We start from the raw sequence: 15,242 nt of genomic DNA on the forward strand, positions 1-15,242 counted from the left end.
CCAACAGAAAATACTGGAAGGGTTTGGTGGGCATTGCCCTTGAGTTATGGAATTATAGTTCATCTACATGCAGAGAGTGTTGTGGACTCAAACAATGGTGGATCTGGACCAAATTTGGCATGAATACTCAATATGCCCAAATGTGAACACTGGCGGAGTTTGGGAGGAAATAGACCTTGACATTTGGGAGTTTTAGTTGCTGGGATTTATAGTTCACCTACCATCAAAGAACATTCTGAACCCCACCTGTGACAAAATTGGGCCAAACTTCCCACACGGAACCCCTATGACCAACAGAAAATACTGTGTTTTCTGATGGTCTTTGGTGACCCCTCTGACACCCCCCCCTTGTGACCCCCCCCCCCCCCAGGGTCCCAACCCCCAGCTTGAGAAATACTGAGATGAATACCACCTAATGAATTTAGACAGAGTGTCTGATTTCCTTAGTAAAGCACTGAACTCATGATTATTGAAACATCAATGTCCCGAAGAATTAGAAAGCCAGTTATTTTTTTATAAACAAATTGTAAATTATCGAGCATCTTTTTATCAAATAGCAAGTGAGGTCAGAAATAGTAGCTCGAAAAATTGCAGATATATATTGATCAAAGATAAATTACAGCACTATTATTTCCCAGCACTACGGTTTTGGCAACCAAATTCTAAAAATTTACAATTTTGGCATTGGCACAAATTTTTCTTTCTCTAAATAGAAGCTAGTGGAGATTATCCGAATTGGAGCAGAAAAAGGGACTTTTTTTATTGCTGCCACAGTTCAGCTATTAGTCCAGATTTACTAGTGAGAGTTTTTCTCCTAGGACAAACAGCAATATTTTAAAATTACATTCCATTTATATTCCATGTTTTTACCAACACAGAATTAAAGACAGCTTTGTTGTGTCTTCAAGTCATTTCAGGCTTATGGTGACCCTGAGCTGAGTCTGTCCTGGGGTTTCTTGGCAAGATTTGTTCAGAGGAGGCTTGCCATTGCTTTCCTGAGAGCCTGCGAGTATGACTTCCCAAGGTCTGTCACCGGGCTTCCATAACTCCACAGAGATTCAGACCCTGGTGTCCAGAGTTACAGTGTAATGCTACACCAATCTGGCTTTTCAGGAATGCTTACAACCATTTAAAAGAGGGAGGGGGGGGGGAGGACCACAATTCTTTTTTAAGCTTCAAACATTTTTTTAATGTTTTAAAAACAGAAGAAAATACAGACATAAGTCATACAATTAAAACCTCCATCTGCTGTAGCAGGGCTGCCTAAATAAAAAGATGACAAGTTGGTAATCAGCCAAAACTTACATGAAAGGGAGTCCCACAACTTGGGATCAACTGGTGAGACGGCTTGAATAGCCACTGCAGGGGGTTAGTTTGGATTTGAATCATAGTGGATACAAAAGGGTAAAATTTTATTAGGTATTGATGTTTTATTTTAATTGTTGAATTGTTATATTTTGTATTGTTTGTTGTGTGATTTGGGCATCTAATTGTGCCTTTCCTGTAAGCCGCCCCGGGGTGAGAAGGGCGGGGTATAAGTAGATAAAATAAATAAATAAATAAATAAATAAATAAAAGCTGGTAGTCCCAGTATGGCTCACACTCCCCTTCAGTTTTGTCCTTAAATGGGGCTTCAAGTAGTTTAATATTACATGCTTATTAGTGAACCAGATACAATGTTTGTGTATATATTAAATCAGTTATTATTGGGGGATTTTTTCCTGTTTCACATATTGGTTGTTTTTTCCTGTGTCACATATGCCACATATTCCAATGTTCTGTTTTCCATATGGGAGGCTACCTGAGTTTCTGTGATACTTTGTAATATCTACTCAGTAGTGTCTAAATGAGACAACTACTGACTGCAGTGTACTTGGTATTATATATACTAGCTCTCTCCGGCAGTCCCACACACGGCCTATGGATGGCTTCTGTATTTTCAGGACTAGGACTGGGAATATTTTGATTCTTATATGTAGACTTTACATACAAAATACTTTTAAGCTTGTTACCTAAGCCTGGAAAAGACTGCCATCAGCTCTATGTATGACATTGCAGCAAGGTAAGTATAAAAATATTAGAAGAAATCTAAAAGGTGGCAACAATAATATTTGTTTATATCCTGTATTCTTTCTGAGATGTGTGCCTGATGATGCAATTTTATTTAAGCTCAAAATAATCTGTTTTTTACTCATTAATTTCCTGAATACAAATTAAATATAAACTCCAGAGATACTAAGTACTAACGGACTTCTACTCTCTTCCATCATTCCACCTGTATATTAAGAGGGATAGCTTCATGGTATAAACTATCTGACAGTGGAATAAACTATTCCAGAAGGTGGTGGACTGTCTTTCATTGGTTAAATGTCTATATTTTGATGGTGCTTTATGTAATGGATTTCTGCATGCCAGGGGACTGTACTAAATAACCTTTGCAGTAACTTTATGTAGAAAAATGTAGTATTCAAATGACAGTCTTGGAAAAATTGTTCTGAGGTTTAGAAGATTTATCTTACATAGCCCACATGCTGCATCAAAGTACACTATTCTGGAACCTATCAGGGGTTTTTCCCCATACTATCAAAGTTGGTAGAAAGGTTTCCAGGCCATGGCTGCTTCTTGAGTAGTAGCAATGTTGGACCTAGATGTAATCCTAAAATAGGAGCTTGCTTTTTAAGAGGGAAGTGTGACTGTGACAAGAAATAGATGTTTCCCTGTTCATGAACTAATGGACTGGGTCATCTTCCAAAATTAACTCTATGACATGACAAATTCATTTGCATTTTGTCCACTTGTGATCTCATAACACTGCCAGATCTGAATCTGGTAAACATGGTAGTAGCAGCAGAATCATATTATAAATTCATAACTCCAGTTGAGAGGTAGCAGTCTTGAGGGACGTACAAGATAGTTGTTGTGGGAAGCAATGTCAGTTTCTAAGCATCACTACAAGGTTATGCTCTCAATCTGGAAACAGAGTAAGTAGTCACTGAAAGGTCCAAGAGAATTAGAAGCACCACGCTGCCTTTTTGTCTTGCCTTTGGGCATTCATTAGTGTAAACAAGGAAGTTTTTGCCCCAACCACAGCTAGAAACCAGGCCGAAATTAATCCAGACAATTGGCTTAATCCAAGAGTTGTGTATCCTGGCCCATTTGACCACATTGCTTGACAAGGGGAAATAAAGATAGTAGCTTTTATAGTGCCAAAACGTTGAAAATGCTTTCTTCAGAAGGGGAATTGCAACCAACACTTTCAAAACAACTAGAGTTTGCCTTTCCCAGAAATATGCTACTCAGTTTCCCCGGTTAGACAGAAAGGTGGATCGTGACATATATTTCTCTTAAGTCTTTGTCTATACTCTTGAGCAATGCCAACTGGGGACCATCAAAGCAATCATGGATTCTGCTGTAGTAGTAACAAAACTCATGAAATTCTAGCCCATAACCTCATTGATCAAGCTCAATACCCAGTCTACTGGAATGCATTTTAATGTTTGACATCTTATGATAGTTTTCCCATGTTTCATTGTTTGTATCCAAAACTTCAAAGTTTGTACCTCCCGAGGTTGTTATAGCAGTCTTCAGTCGCTCTAGACCAGTGGTTCTCAGTCTGGGCATTTTAAGCCTTTTGGATAATCTCTGGCTGCTAGAGACTTGGAGGGTGGGGGGGTCTATTTGTTGGCCTGCTCAAATTGTTTATAGTCGTTAACACCCTACAGCAATCAGGTACACTTGTGTGTGTTGTGCATGTATGTGCCATCAAGTCACATGTCAACTTATAACAGAGGAGCCCCTGGTGGCGCAGTGGGTTAAACCCTTGTGCCGGCAGGACTGAAGACCGACAGGTCGTAGGTTCGAATCCGGGGAGAGCGTGGATGAGCTCCCTCTGTCAGCTCCGGCTTCCAATTGCGGGGACATGAGAGATGCCTCCCACAAAGGATGGTAAAACATCAAAACATCCTGGCGTCCCCTGGGCAACATCCTTGTAGACGGCCAATTCTCTCACACCAGAAGCAACCTGCAGTTTCTCAAGTTGCTCCTGACACGACAAAAAAAAACAAAAACTTATAACAACCTCATGAATTTCATAAGGAGTTTTTTCAAGCAAGGAGTACTCAGGTGGTTTTGCCAGTTCCTTTCTGTGAAATATAGCATCATATACAACTCCTGGGTGTTTATTGAGAGTCTATTATCCAAGTGTTTATCATGGCTGATCTTGATTAACTTCCAAACAAGATGGGATCCAGTGCCTTTTAGAGTATTTAGGTTTATTTATTTGTCATGCCAGGACAAGAGTATTTAGGTATCTCTTAGGGATACTTTGGCCAACAGAATTAATTAGGTTCAAGTATATCTAACTTATTCTGGATTGTGATCATTGTAATACATAGAATGTTTTTTTTTAATTGTGAGTTTTAATTACTTAGCCATATTGGAGAGTGTAAATTCTTAATGAAAGCAATTGATTCATAAATTATCAAACATTTTAACACTTAGCCAGACACAGAGTTGCTCCCAAAATGTTATGATTAAAAAGGGGAACTTATGAATTGTGAAGTTTTAGTTATGTAAAAGCAAACAAGTACCAATAGAGTAATTATTTTCTTTGGGTATTGACTTTGTACAACAAGAATTATTTGAAGCTGGAGTGTTTGTGTTATGCATTTTCAGTCCACTCTTTGTGACATGGAAGACAGGGCGAGACAAGAGACTTCGGGGCTGCATTGGAACTTTCTCTGCCATGAACCTTCACTCAGGACTCAGGGAATACACATTAACCAGGTAAAAATATCAGTGAGACTACATGTCTAACAGGAAACTAGGCATGTGATGTTTCAAATTGTGATATGTCTTACCTTTGTCTTCCTGTATATTCTTCTGATCTGTAGAAAGAAGGAAGGGAGGGGAGAAAAACAGAGAATGTGGCAGCAATATTAAGACTAACTTTTGCTTATGTTAGCTTGAGTTTTCATTGATATAAACCCACTTCTTCATGTGCAATACAATTATTGATCTATGAAGCCATCAATAACTAAGACACCACTTCTCGTCCTATTGGCTAAGATCAAGTGTGCGTAGTAAACAAGACAAAATATATTTAGGAGATTACAGCAAAGTATTCTGTATTTATTCTCTTCATGTATAAAATTGTGATACTTTAGAGTAGGCTGCACAAGCTGTGGCCCTCAAGCAATTTGTTCTCCAACTCCCAGAAACCCTAGCCAGCTTGTTCAGTAGCCAGGAATTCAACAGGAGGACCACAGCTTGTGCAGGCCTATTCTAGAGGTGTATAGCAAATATTGTAATGCAATCTTGTTTAATTACCACGAAAAGCAGAAATCTTATTCCATTGCTCACACTTTGGCATATTAGGTGTTCTGTTTAGATTTTGTTTCACTTCTAATACCTGTAGAACAAAGCAAGACTTCACAACCTGAGACCCTCCAGGTGTTTGAACCTCCAACTCCCAGAAGCACCAACTAGCTTGTCCAATGGCCAGGAATTCTGGGAGCTGAAGTCCAAAACACCCAGAGGGTCACAAATTGTGCAGGTCTATTCTAAAGTTATACCACTGTCCTTAGCCTTGAGACTAATCAATGTTGTGAATATAAACAAGTATAACTTTTAAACAATATAGACCTTGTTTCAGTTTGTATATATGGTCTGTTCCCATTCTAGTGCACTTAAGGACAGCAGATTTCCACCCCTGACCCGTGAGGAGTTGCCTAAACTTTTCTGTTCTGTCTCCCTTCTCACTAATTTTGAGGATGCCTCTGACTACTTGGACTGGGAGGTGAGAATGCCTTTCAAGTATACAATATTATCTCATAGTATTTTAATGTGAATTAACATCTAACAATGTGTCTATTTTATCATAGGAATAGATTGTGATAACAGATCTAGAAAATTAGGTTGGAAATAAATACCATGAAGAGACCAAATAAGTAGAATATTTTATTATTTTTTATCACATCCTTTCCCCAATAGTGGGAATTTTAATAAGAGGTAAAACTTATTTAAAATAGTACATTTTTAAAACTTTATTAAAACATCATTAAAAAGTATACCTGTAAACATTGTTTTTAAAATAAACATTTTTAAAAGTTACAATTATTAAAATAATTAAAAGATTGAATGCAAACCAAGAAAACAATACAAGACACCATATTAGACAGTAGCATTTTGGTTATAATTGACAACAACTATAGAAATCCATTACTAGCTTCAGGTTGAAATGTTTTGTCCCCCTAGGGGAGTAAAATCTATTGAACACAAGAGTACTTACTTCTGAGTAATATCCAGAGAACTGTGACATATGAGAAGGGACATGTCTTAAATCTTGAGAAAGTCTGGCATACTGAAACTATAGTTGATTGTGTATGCTTGAGGAAGCTGCTTCCATGGCCAGGAAATAATGGGCAATATATGACGGCATTACCCTAGAAAATTCCCAGAATAATGTAAATATCATTAGGAAAATATTAGATTCATTAGAAAAGACAATGTTGGATAGTAAAAGCCAATAGAAAAAGGTGAAAACAGCATTAGAGGTAGATAGATTGAATCAAGGAAGCCACTGCAAGAGCTGAAAAGGTCATTTGGTAACAGAATTACTAGGAGGTATCTTGTTCATAAGTTGAAGTTAGCTTAACAGCAGATAAAAACAATTACAAATACAGGAAATTGCGGTCAGACAAAGGCCTTTATCTGAGCATACTTGACATCCAGATAGGGTGCATTATGATAGAAATATTCTGTATATTGTGCTAAAAGTACCTCTCACCTGCTTTATATTATGTTAGGTGGGAATCCATGGAATCAGAATCGAGTTCATCAATGAGAAAGGTGTCAAACGCACAGCAACATATTTACCTGAAGTTGCTAAGGAACAAGGTGGGTTTGAAAACATTTGACATTACTGAGCCTAAATCAAAAGGTAAGGATTTTGGACTAATTATTTACTTGCATAGGTGCTGTGAATGCCACCTAACCCTGTGATCACATAAACTCAATTCCTTAGAAATCTACCCTTCAGAAGGTTCAAAATCTCCTTTCCTGTAGTTTGAAGCCATTGTTCTGTGTCTCTCTTCATAATTGTTTTGGTCTTTGCTCTTCTTCCTTCCTTCTCTCAGTCACTGAGTTTTTAAAAAAACCCCTAAAAACTTAATCCTCTGGTGTTCTTCAACATTGTCATTATATGGTTTTTCTCTTCAGCCTCACTACACTGGCACAACATCAGGTGATCCTTCCATTCTCCCTCAGGACTAAGTTATCTGCTTCTAATATGGACAACACCTGAAAAATAGAGCATTTGCCACTACTATAATTATATTATACATTTTCCACCTTTCAGAGGGTCTTTTTTCTACTCTTGGAATTTAGTCAAAAGACCAAAGAATAATTTGTTAAAGTAGACCCAATGCATTACAATTTATTAAGAAACTTAGTGGATTTAATTTTCACTTAATATGTAGTTGTCTTACATAGAACATACTTGATGCTTGTATATAACTACTGTAGGGCAAACTTATGCAATATTGAAAGTCATTACATTTTATAAGACTCAAACTACAAGAGAGGAGATTCCATCTGAACATTAGGAAGAACTTCCTGACTGTGAGAGCCGTTCAGCAGTGGAACTCTCTGCCCCGGAGTGTGGTGGAGGCTCCTTCTTTGGAAGCTTTTAAGCAGAGGCTGGATGGCCATTTGTCAGGGGTGATTTGAATGCAATATTCCTGCTTCTTGGCAGGGGGTTGGACTGGATGGCCCATGAGGTCTCTTCCAACTCTTTGATTCTATGATTCTATGACTATCATATTTCACTAAACATATATGAAAAATGCAGATCATTTAATACTTTGGTCTAATAATCTGTTGAGATTTCTTTGTTAGCAACAATCCAGTAATTTGTAATTGTTCTTTTTCTTGTAATAAATCTTATGTCTGTATCGCCATTTATTTTTTAACAGATTGGGATCAGATTCAAACAATAGACTCCTTGCTCAGGAAAGGTGGTTTTAAGGCTCCAATTACCAATGACTTTAGGAAAACTATTAAACTCACCAGGTAAGCTATTTTGTGTATTTACTGTTGTTAAAGTGTTTTTGTATTAAAATTATTATTATTATTTGCATTGCTAATAATTGTAGCAATATTATTGCCAATATCGCTACAATTTCAGTTGTAGGTTCTCCTTTCTCCCTTTTTAAAAGATCTGTTGATTTTGTGCTCATGTTCTGTTGTTTCCACCAGAGAGTAGAATATACTAGTTTATAATAAGTTGGTTTAAATCAATAGTTTAAAATCAGCAGCAAGAAAAAGGCTCATTAAATCAAGTTTCTGTTGGCATTTCTTCATATGCTTCCCACACAAAGGTGTCAATGTGACCCCTAAGCCATTCTAATTTGCAGCTAGACAGAATATTCCTTATACTGTTGTTCCATCTTTCAACTTTTATCAAATTTCACACTTTCCCTTTTTATCTAAAGAAATGTTTTTAAAATGTAGCCTCTTTCTTATAAGCTGTACTTGTGACAATTAGTGAGTTTTGATCTCTGTTATTTAATATGTTTACCATGTGGTATGTTTGGTTGAAAACAGTACCTTTAGAGTTTAAAATATTGCATAATAATTATGGGAATATAAAAATGGTAGGCGATAATGAGAAAATGGTACAGCAGTTTTCCCATCCCACCCTATCTACACCAAATATCTGTGACTGCCCATTTTTGCCAGCCTTGTGTTTTGCTCAAAAGAAGAAGACTGTAAGCTTCACATATGTTAGCTCAGAAATGCATATTTTGTTCCAAAACCAAGAGTTTGGTGAATATTTGTTTTTAAGAACCAACCATATATTAATGGTAGCCAATAGTATGGAATCTGTTCAGGCAGAATTGCTATGGTGGGGATGGGTGGTAGGGAAAAAAGGCTGAGCTGATGTTGAAGCTGTGAAGAGGAGACATGATAGCCATGTAGACATATTTGAAAGAATGTCATAAGAAAGAGGGAGCAGGCTTGTTTTCTGCTGCCCTGGAAACTAGGACTCAGAGCAATGGGTTCAAATTACAGGAAAGGAAATTTCTCCTAAACATTAAGAAGAACTACCTGACCTTGAGATCTGTTTTAACAGTAGAACTCTCTGCCTCGGAGTGTGGTGAAATCCTTTGGATGCTTTTAAACAGCCTCGCTAGCCATCTGTCAGAGGTGCTTTCATTATGCTTTTCTTGCACGGCTGGGGGTTGGACTGAATGGCCCACGTGGTCTCTTCCAACTCTATGATTCTAAGTCTACATTGTAAGACTGAGTCTAGGATGTTAGACTTGAGTGTCACACAGGTTTTAGTGTTGGAACACACAGATAGTACCAGACTCTGCCTAATTCTTTAGAAATGTAATTTGATAGTTTTGATAGAAATTGATATGGGTGACTGCATCAATAAATATTTGTATTAACAATCTCAATACAGTGGGTTGCTGTGAGTTTATCCAGGCCATATGGCCGTGTTCCAGAAGCATTTTTACATGACATTTTGCCCACATCCTCAGAGGTTTTGAGGATGGCAGAAGTTGTGAGGCAACCTCTGAGTATGCTTGCCATTGATGTGGGTGAAATGTCAGGAGAGAATGCTTCTGGAAAATGGCCACATAGCCCAGAAAACTCAAAGCAATCCAGTTTCCGGCCACAAAAGCCTTTGACAACACAATCTGAATACAGGCGTGAGTGATTGAATGAGGGTTTTTTCCCCCTTAATAAATATGTACCTTAAAGGCCTCCTGTTGTTATTTTTCCTCCAGATATCGCAGTGAGAAGGTGACAATCAGTTATGCAGAATACATGGCTTCTCGTCAGCATTGTTTCCAGAATGGCACTCTCCATGCCCCACCTCTCTACAATCATTACTCCTGACACAAGACTGCATGACCAGTCCCGTCCCCCAGCTGCCACTAACAGCTATGACATCATTGGGGCAGATGCTTCCTCTTCCTGGTCCAGTTACTTCTATTACTGCACCATTTTATGATGCTAGCTTCCGTTGCCGAGTCTGCCTTCCAGCTGACTGAGGGGTGGGGGCTACCAGTTGAGTGCGACTGAACATCAGGGCTGAAGCCTTATCTCATCCTTCCTTCAGAAAGAGGATTGAAGCTCCAGGGTGAACAGTTGCAGTTGGGTAGAGAGAACTTGAGGAATGGCAGTACCACTTCAGATGGCTCTATCTCTCTTAAATTGCACCGTGTTCATTTGAATGGCTAATTACGATAGCCCCCTTGATCAAATAGGAGAGTTCTCCTGGCAGTCTGGGCAACGGAGTCCAACAAATCTTTTTAGGTTATTTTAATTTTTTTTAACCTCTGATATTTATCTACCTGATTTGTGACCTGATTTGTCCTAACACACCCCAGGCAAGCAGATGATATGACTTTTTGCAAGGATAATACGCCTACAGAGATCCCTTCTCTTCTTCCTCCTCACATAAGATGGCAGTCATTCAGAGATTTGAAACTGAAAACAAAATTGTTCTGCAGATAAAACCATTGCTTGCATATATCCAGGAATTTCAGTTCTTACATCTAGCAACAGAAGGAGAATAATACATTCATAATAGAGAAGTACTATGGGTTGTGTATAGATGTAGATTAGGTTTCCTTATCTCCTGAAAGTATAATTTCCCTCTTCTTTGCCGTTCTTCTGGGTGTCTAACTTCAAGCAGCAGAGTCTGCATTGGATTGGAACAAATCTTTCTCAGAAAGCCATCTTTATAGTAATAAAAAGGGTATAAAATTGTTTATAGGAAATACTCTATGCAGTTTCCACAACAATTTTTTTCCAGCTTGACCCTAATATCCAGGTAATGAAACACACACTAAGTGTTAGCCTTTATGTGGTTACCTAATATAGGCATCACTGTGGCATTGGTGCTTCAGCCACCCTCAATATATATAATTGGATGTAAGTTAAATTATTGAAATTGCTTCACAATAAGTGTACTTAGACTTCAAACATATGGGATGTTTTTACCCACACAAAAAGGTTGAGTCCTGTTTGACTCCTGTGGATTTAAAAAAAAATCTTTTCCTATTGTTACTGAATAATACGTAGCAACTTTTTTTTCATTTTTCCATCCTATTTCACCCGTGTGAGTCATGCAGTAATATTATGAAAGCAAGCATTATGCTCCTTAGGTGAATCCACAGGAATTGTAAGATAGCAGCGCATGAGTTCTGAAAATTGGGGTAAGCAGCTTGATAGGCAGAAAAAAATGACAATAAAAAATCCCATTGAAGAGCACAGTGTAATGAGTGTGATAGCAATGTGTGAAACCACAATGACTTTTATAGGTGGCTCAGGAAAAGACAGAAATTATCTGGGAATTTTCTCTACTCAAAGATGTAAATTTCCCTATCTTTAGGATGAATAAATATTGCCCTAGTGGGAGGAAGCAGGAAATTCCTTCTGTTTTGAAGCAAAGCCTCGAAGTCAACCAGAACAGATGCTATGTGAAGAGAGGCATACTGCATAATTAGACATGAATTGCCCATATATACTGGAAAGCAGTACTTGACAGTATGTGACTTGGTTGCACTAGGACAAGCTGCTGGCTGGAAGAGGGCAAATGTCTTACCTTCTTTGCAACAGGATTATTCGGTGTCTAGGATGTCTCCAGATTCCATATTTTTCTACCACTCCTATTTCTTGTCTTGTCTCCAAAGAAATCATAACCTTTACAGTTTTGCTTGTCAATGAACACACGTCTAGATTGGTGGCGAGAGCCAGGGAGAGGAGCTCATGTTCCAGATAACCGCAGCACCACCTAAATGTTTGGTTTTGTACTGGATTGCTCATATAGATTGTTTTCCCTTCATGATGATGATGAAACGTGTTTGGATGTGAAGGGACTGTTCCATGTTTCCTGCTACTGAGAATAAATAAGCCTTCTTACACATTAGAGTGATTTGTAGTTACTGTTCCAGGTGCCCTGGTCGTATGGAAGATTGTAGAAGGAAGAAGAGTTCAGCTCTGGTCATGCCATCCATCTCTGCTCTCAGTACTGAAACATAGGGCTACACTAATTACTATTCAAGTGTTCTATGTTAGAATTTAAATTGTTAAGATTTTTAAAGCAAAAAGGAAAAAAATGGTGCTAAACTTTCACCCCTGAGCACATTCGGTGAGACTGGTCATGCAGGCATACAGTGCCGGGCTATTCAATCTTGCTTTTTTTAAAAAAAAAAATGTTTGCCCTGTTATGTGTCTCCAGCAGTGTATAGTGTTAAGTATTTGATTTCATTTAAGTGTGGGGAGGGAGGGGGAGTTTAGGAACCAGGTGGGGGCCTTAATTGCCATTTTAAAGAACAGACTTTTAGGAATGACGTGACCTACTTGGTTTCATAATATCTTTGCACTGAAATAAGTTAAATTGGTTTTGGAGTGAGAAGTGGTCTCATTCCCTGTTCGTTTCCATCAAACTGTATATGGAAATGCCTCCTTTGAAAGTTGGATTGTGGTGTTTTCTTGTAGTAAGCAGAACAACAAGCAGGCCATGGAACCCAAATAGATCTCTGAGAAATGGGTACATTCAGCTTTGGATGTTTGGGTATATTATAATGAAATAAGTGCTTTTGTTGTGTTATTCCTGCAAAGTGAATGGGGAATGAGGGACATGGTTCTCAGAAGGACAGCTTATGTCTCATGAATAACAGCAGTACATTGAGATGAGTCCAAATTAATAAGCAGCAGAAAGATGCAGAGACCAACAAAATGGCCAAAAGAGAACCATCTAGGATATGTCCACAATACACAGTTAAAGCAGCTTGATTCCACTTCTATTGCCATGGCTCTATTGCATGAAATCCCGGGATTTGTAGTTTGGTAAAGTGTTCCAGACAGAGTTCTCAGTGTTGTAGTTCAGGGGAGGACTAGAGCTCTCTAGTAGAGAATTGTGAGTCCCTTATCAAACTGCATATCCCAGAATCCTACCGGATGGAACCATGGCAGTTAAAGTAATATCAAAGTGCTATAACTGTGCAGTATTAATACTTTATTCTGGAAGCCTAATCAGTTGTAATTTTCACCTGATTAGTTTGATCGTCTAAGGACCTTAGCAATAGCCTTCTGGTCTGACTGGGAATTGGCTCATCCTTAGCTACAAGCAAGTGCCTTTTGGTCTAAGATGGAGTCATTTCAAAACACTCATTGTTGTGAATTTTCCTTGCTGCCGCCATGTATCTTTTAAGCTATTTTTAAAATTCCTCACCTCATCTCCATATTACAGCAGAGAATGTCATTGATCGGTGAAGGTTCAGTGTTTTGAATATTTCCTTTCTGAAGTTTTACTTTCTCATAATGAACAGCTAACTTTAACAGAGATCGTTCAGACAGAAAGATGTTATGGCCTGACTATATCTGATTATTTTGTGGACAAAGTACAGTAGTGTGTGATCCCCCCCCCCCATTTTTGCACATAACTTATTTTTCCTGATTCATTCTCACCATTGCAGTCTTCACTGACAAAATGCCATTTCCTGCTTATTTTCCAACGCCAACATCATTAACATTTTGATTAGTTTATTTTTTCTTTGAAAGCAAGGAACTTCTTATCCACCAGTGCAGAGATATCAGACCATTCTTTGTTATTACACTTGGTTGCCTCCTAGCTATATAACCTCTGAGTGTAAATCATTGAACTTTACCCTCTAATGAAGTATTGTAGAAAATAAATTGTAATGGATACAATTTTTATCTTGTCCCTTTTTTATTGGTGTCCGTTCTTTGTCAATATTTACTTTTCACGCCGAAATCCATTATGAATTCCACAATAAATGTTGTAAGGGTTTTTTAAAATAAATAAAATAAATAAATGAGTGAAACAGAAGTCTAAAGTGAGGATTGTGGAAGAATCGGCATGAAGCGGGTGGGAATCCTTCACAAAATTTCTCATTACAAAACATACCTCAAAGGTAATGAGACTAAATCTTGTTAAAAATAAAAGCAAGAACCTTCATATTTGTGTGTGTCTGGTATTATTTTTCCTGACCCATTAGAATACCGGTCATAGGCACTGGACTCAATCAAGATTACCATCTAAGTGACAACCTATTAGGTCCATTGTATTTTTCATACCAGAAATACTTAATCCCATCACAAGTCATTTCTTCACCCATTGTTCTGGGATGTGCCAACCCCTCTCTAACCATTGGACAGAGGGAAATCTGCATCAGAGGCAGCCAGTGCTCTCTTATTGGCTGAGATGTGCCAAATTCCTGCCTCTGCACGGAGTCCCTGCTGACATCTTGCCGACTCAGCCAATCACGGAGAAGCCGGGTCCAGCTGGGGGTGGTGGGAACTTTGAATGCAAAAATGCATTTTTATGGTACTATGTATCTCAGCTTATTTTTGGCAGATTACCGCATGCTGGCATTACTTCAGTTGACTAATAAAAAGTTTGGTGGCTTTTCCCCAACTTGAAGAGCTTAATTTAGTCAGATTAGGCCTCCTCTCGGGGCAGCCAGGCTCTTTGCCAATCACTGCTTAAAGGACTTGGCTCCCGGTCCCAGATTCCGGCTCTCCGCAGCTCAGATTTCACTATCTGCAGCTGCATCAAATTGCTCCATTTCAATCCCAAATTTTGTGTTTATCCCAGATTATCTGGCATAATCCAGTTTAATGCAGAAAACTGGTATACAATTCTGGGAGATAGGGTGCCTGCCTGGAAGGGTCCTCAGTTCAAAGCAGATATTGTAGGTTATCTGCCTTCATATTCTGGGTTATATAGCTGTGTGGATGGGCCCTGAGTCTCATTTTCAGAGAGATAAAGGATACAAATAATAGCAACAACTTTTATGCAGTGACTCAAGGTGATGGAATCAAGGAAGCTGCAGTTCAATAAGGTCTGCTCCATGGAGTGCTGGTGCCTCAGCAAACTACAAATCCCACAATTCCATAGCTTTTGAGCCATGAAACTCGGGGCCCTTCCAGACAGGCTCTATATCCCAGGATCTGATCCCTGGTTTTGTGTATCACAGATTATATATCAGTGGGGATTCATATAATTCAGTTTAAACCTGGAATAAAGGGCCTGTCTGGAAAGGTCCTAAAAGTGGTGTCAAACTGCATTGTTGTAGATATACCCTTCATCAAACTGTGCTATACCAAAAGTATTAGTACTTACTTACTTACTTATTTACTTACTTAGGCGATCCCTCGTTGGACGAGTAAGATGGTCTTCCTTGATTACTATTTTT

At 38.5% G+C, this 15,242-nt stretch overlaps 1 protein-coding gene across 5 annotated transcripts in view; it reads left to right on the forward strand.

Annotated features, from left to right (window-relative positions):
* The window catches only part of AMMECR1L (AMMECR1 like), a 35,927-nt gene extending 23,985 nt beyond the window's left edge, over positions 1 to 11,942 (forward strand). For all 5 annotated transcript variants that reach the window (XM_060768144.2, XM_060768141.2, XM_060768145.2 and 2 more), the window contains 5 exons: positions 4,675 to 4,785; positions 5,683 to 5,797; positions 6,807 to 6,897; positions 7,974 to 8,070; positions 9,798 to 11,942. In XM_060768144.2, coding sequence (XP_060624127.1) covers positions 4,675 to 4,785; positions 5,683 to 5,797; positions 6,807 to 6,897; positions 7,974 to 8,070; positions 9,798 to 9,909 — 526 coding nt within the window. In that variant the 3' untranslated portion in view covers positions 9,910 to 11,942. The remainder of the gene's footprint in view (positions 1 to 4,674; positions 4,786 to 5,682; positions 5,798 to 6,806; positions 6,898 to 7,973; positions 8,071 to 9,797) is intronic.
* The last annotated feature ends 3,300 nt before the right edge of the window (positions 11,943 to 15,242 follow it).

This window comes from Anolis sagrei, chromosome 3, assembly GCF_037176765.1.
Source record: "Anolis sagrei isolate rAnoSag1 chromosome 3, rAnoSag1.mat, whole genome shotgun sequence".
Taxonomy (NCBI): Eukaryota; Metazoa; Chordata; class Lepidosauria; order Squamata; family Dactyloidae; genus Anolis; species Anolis sagrei.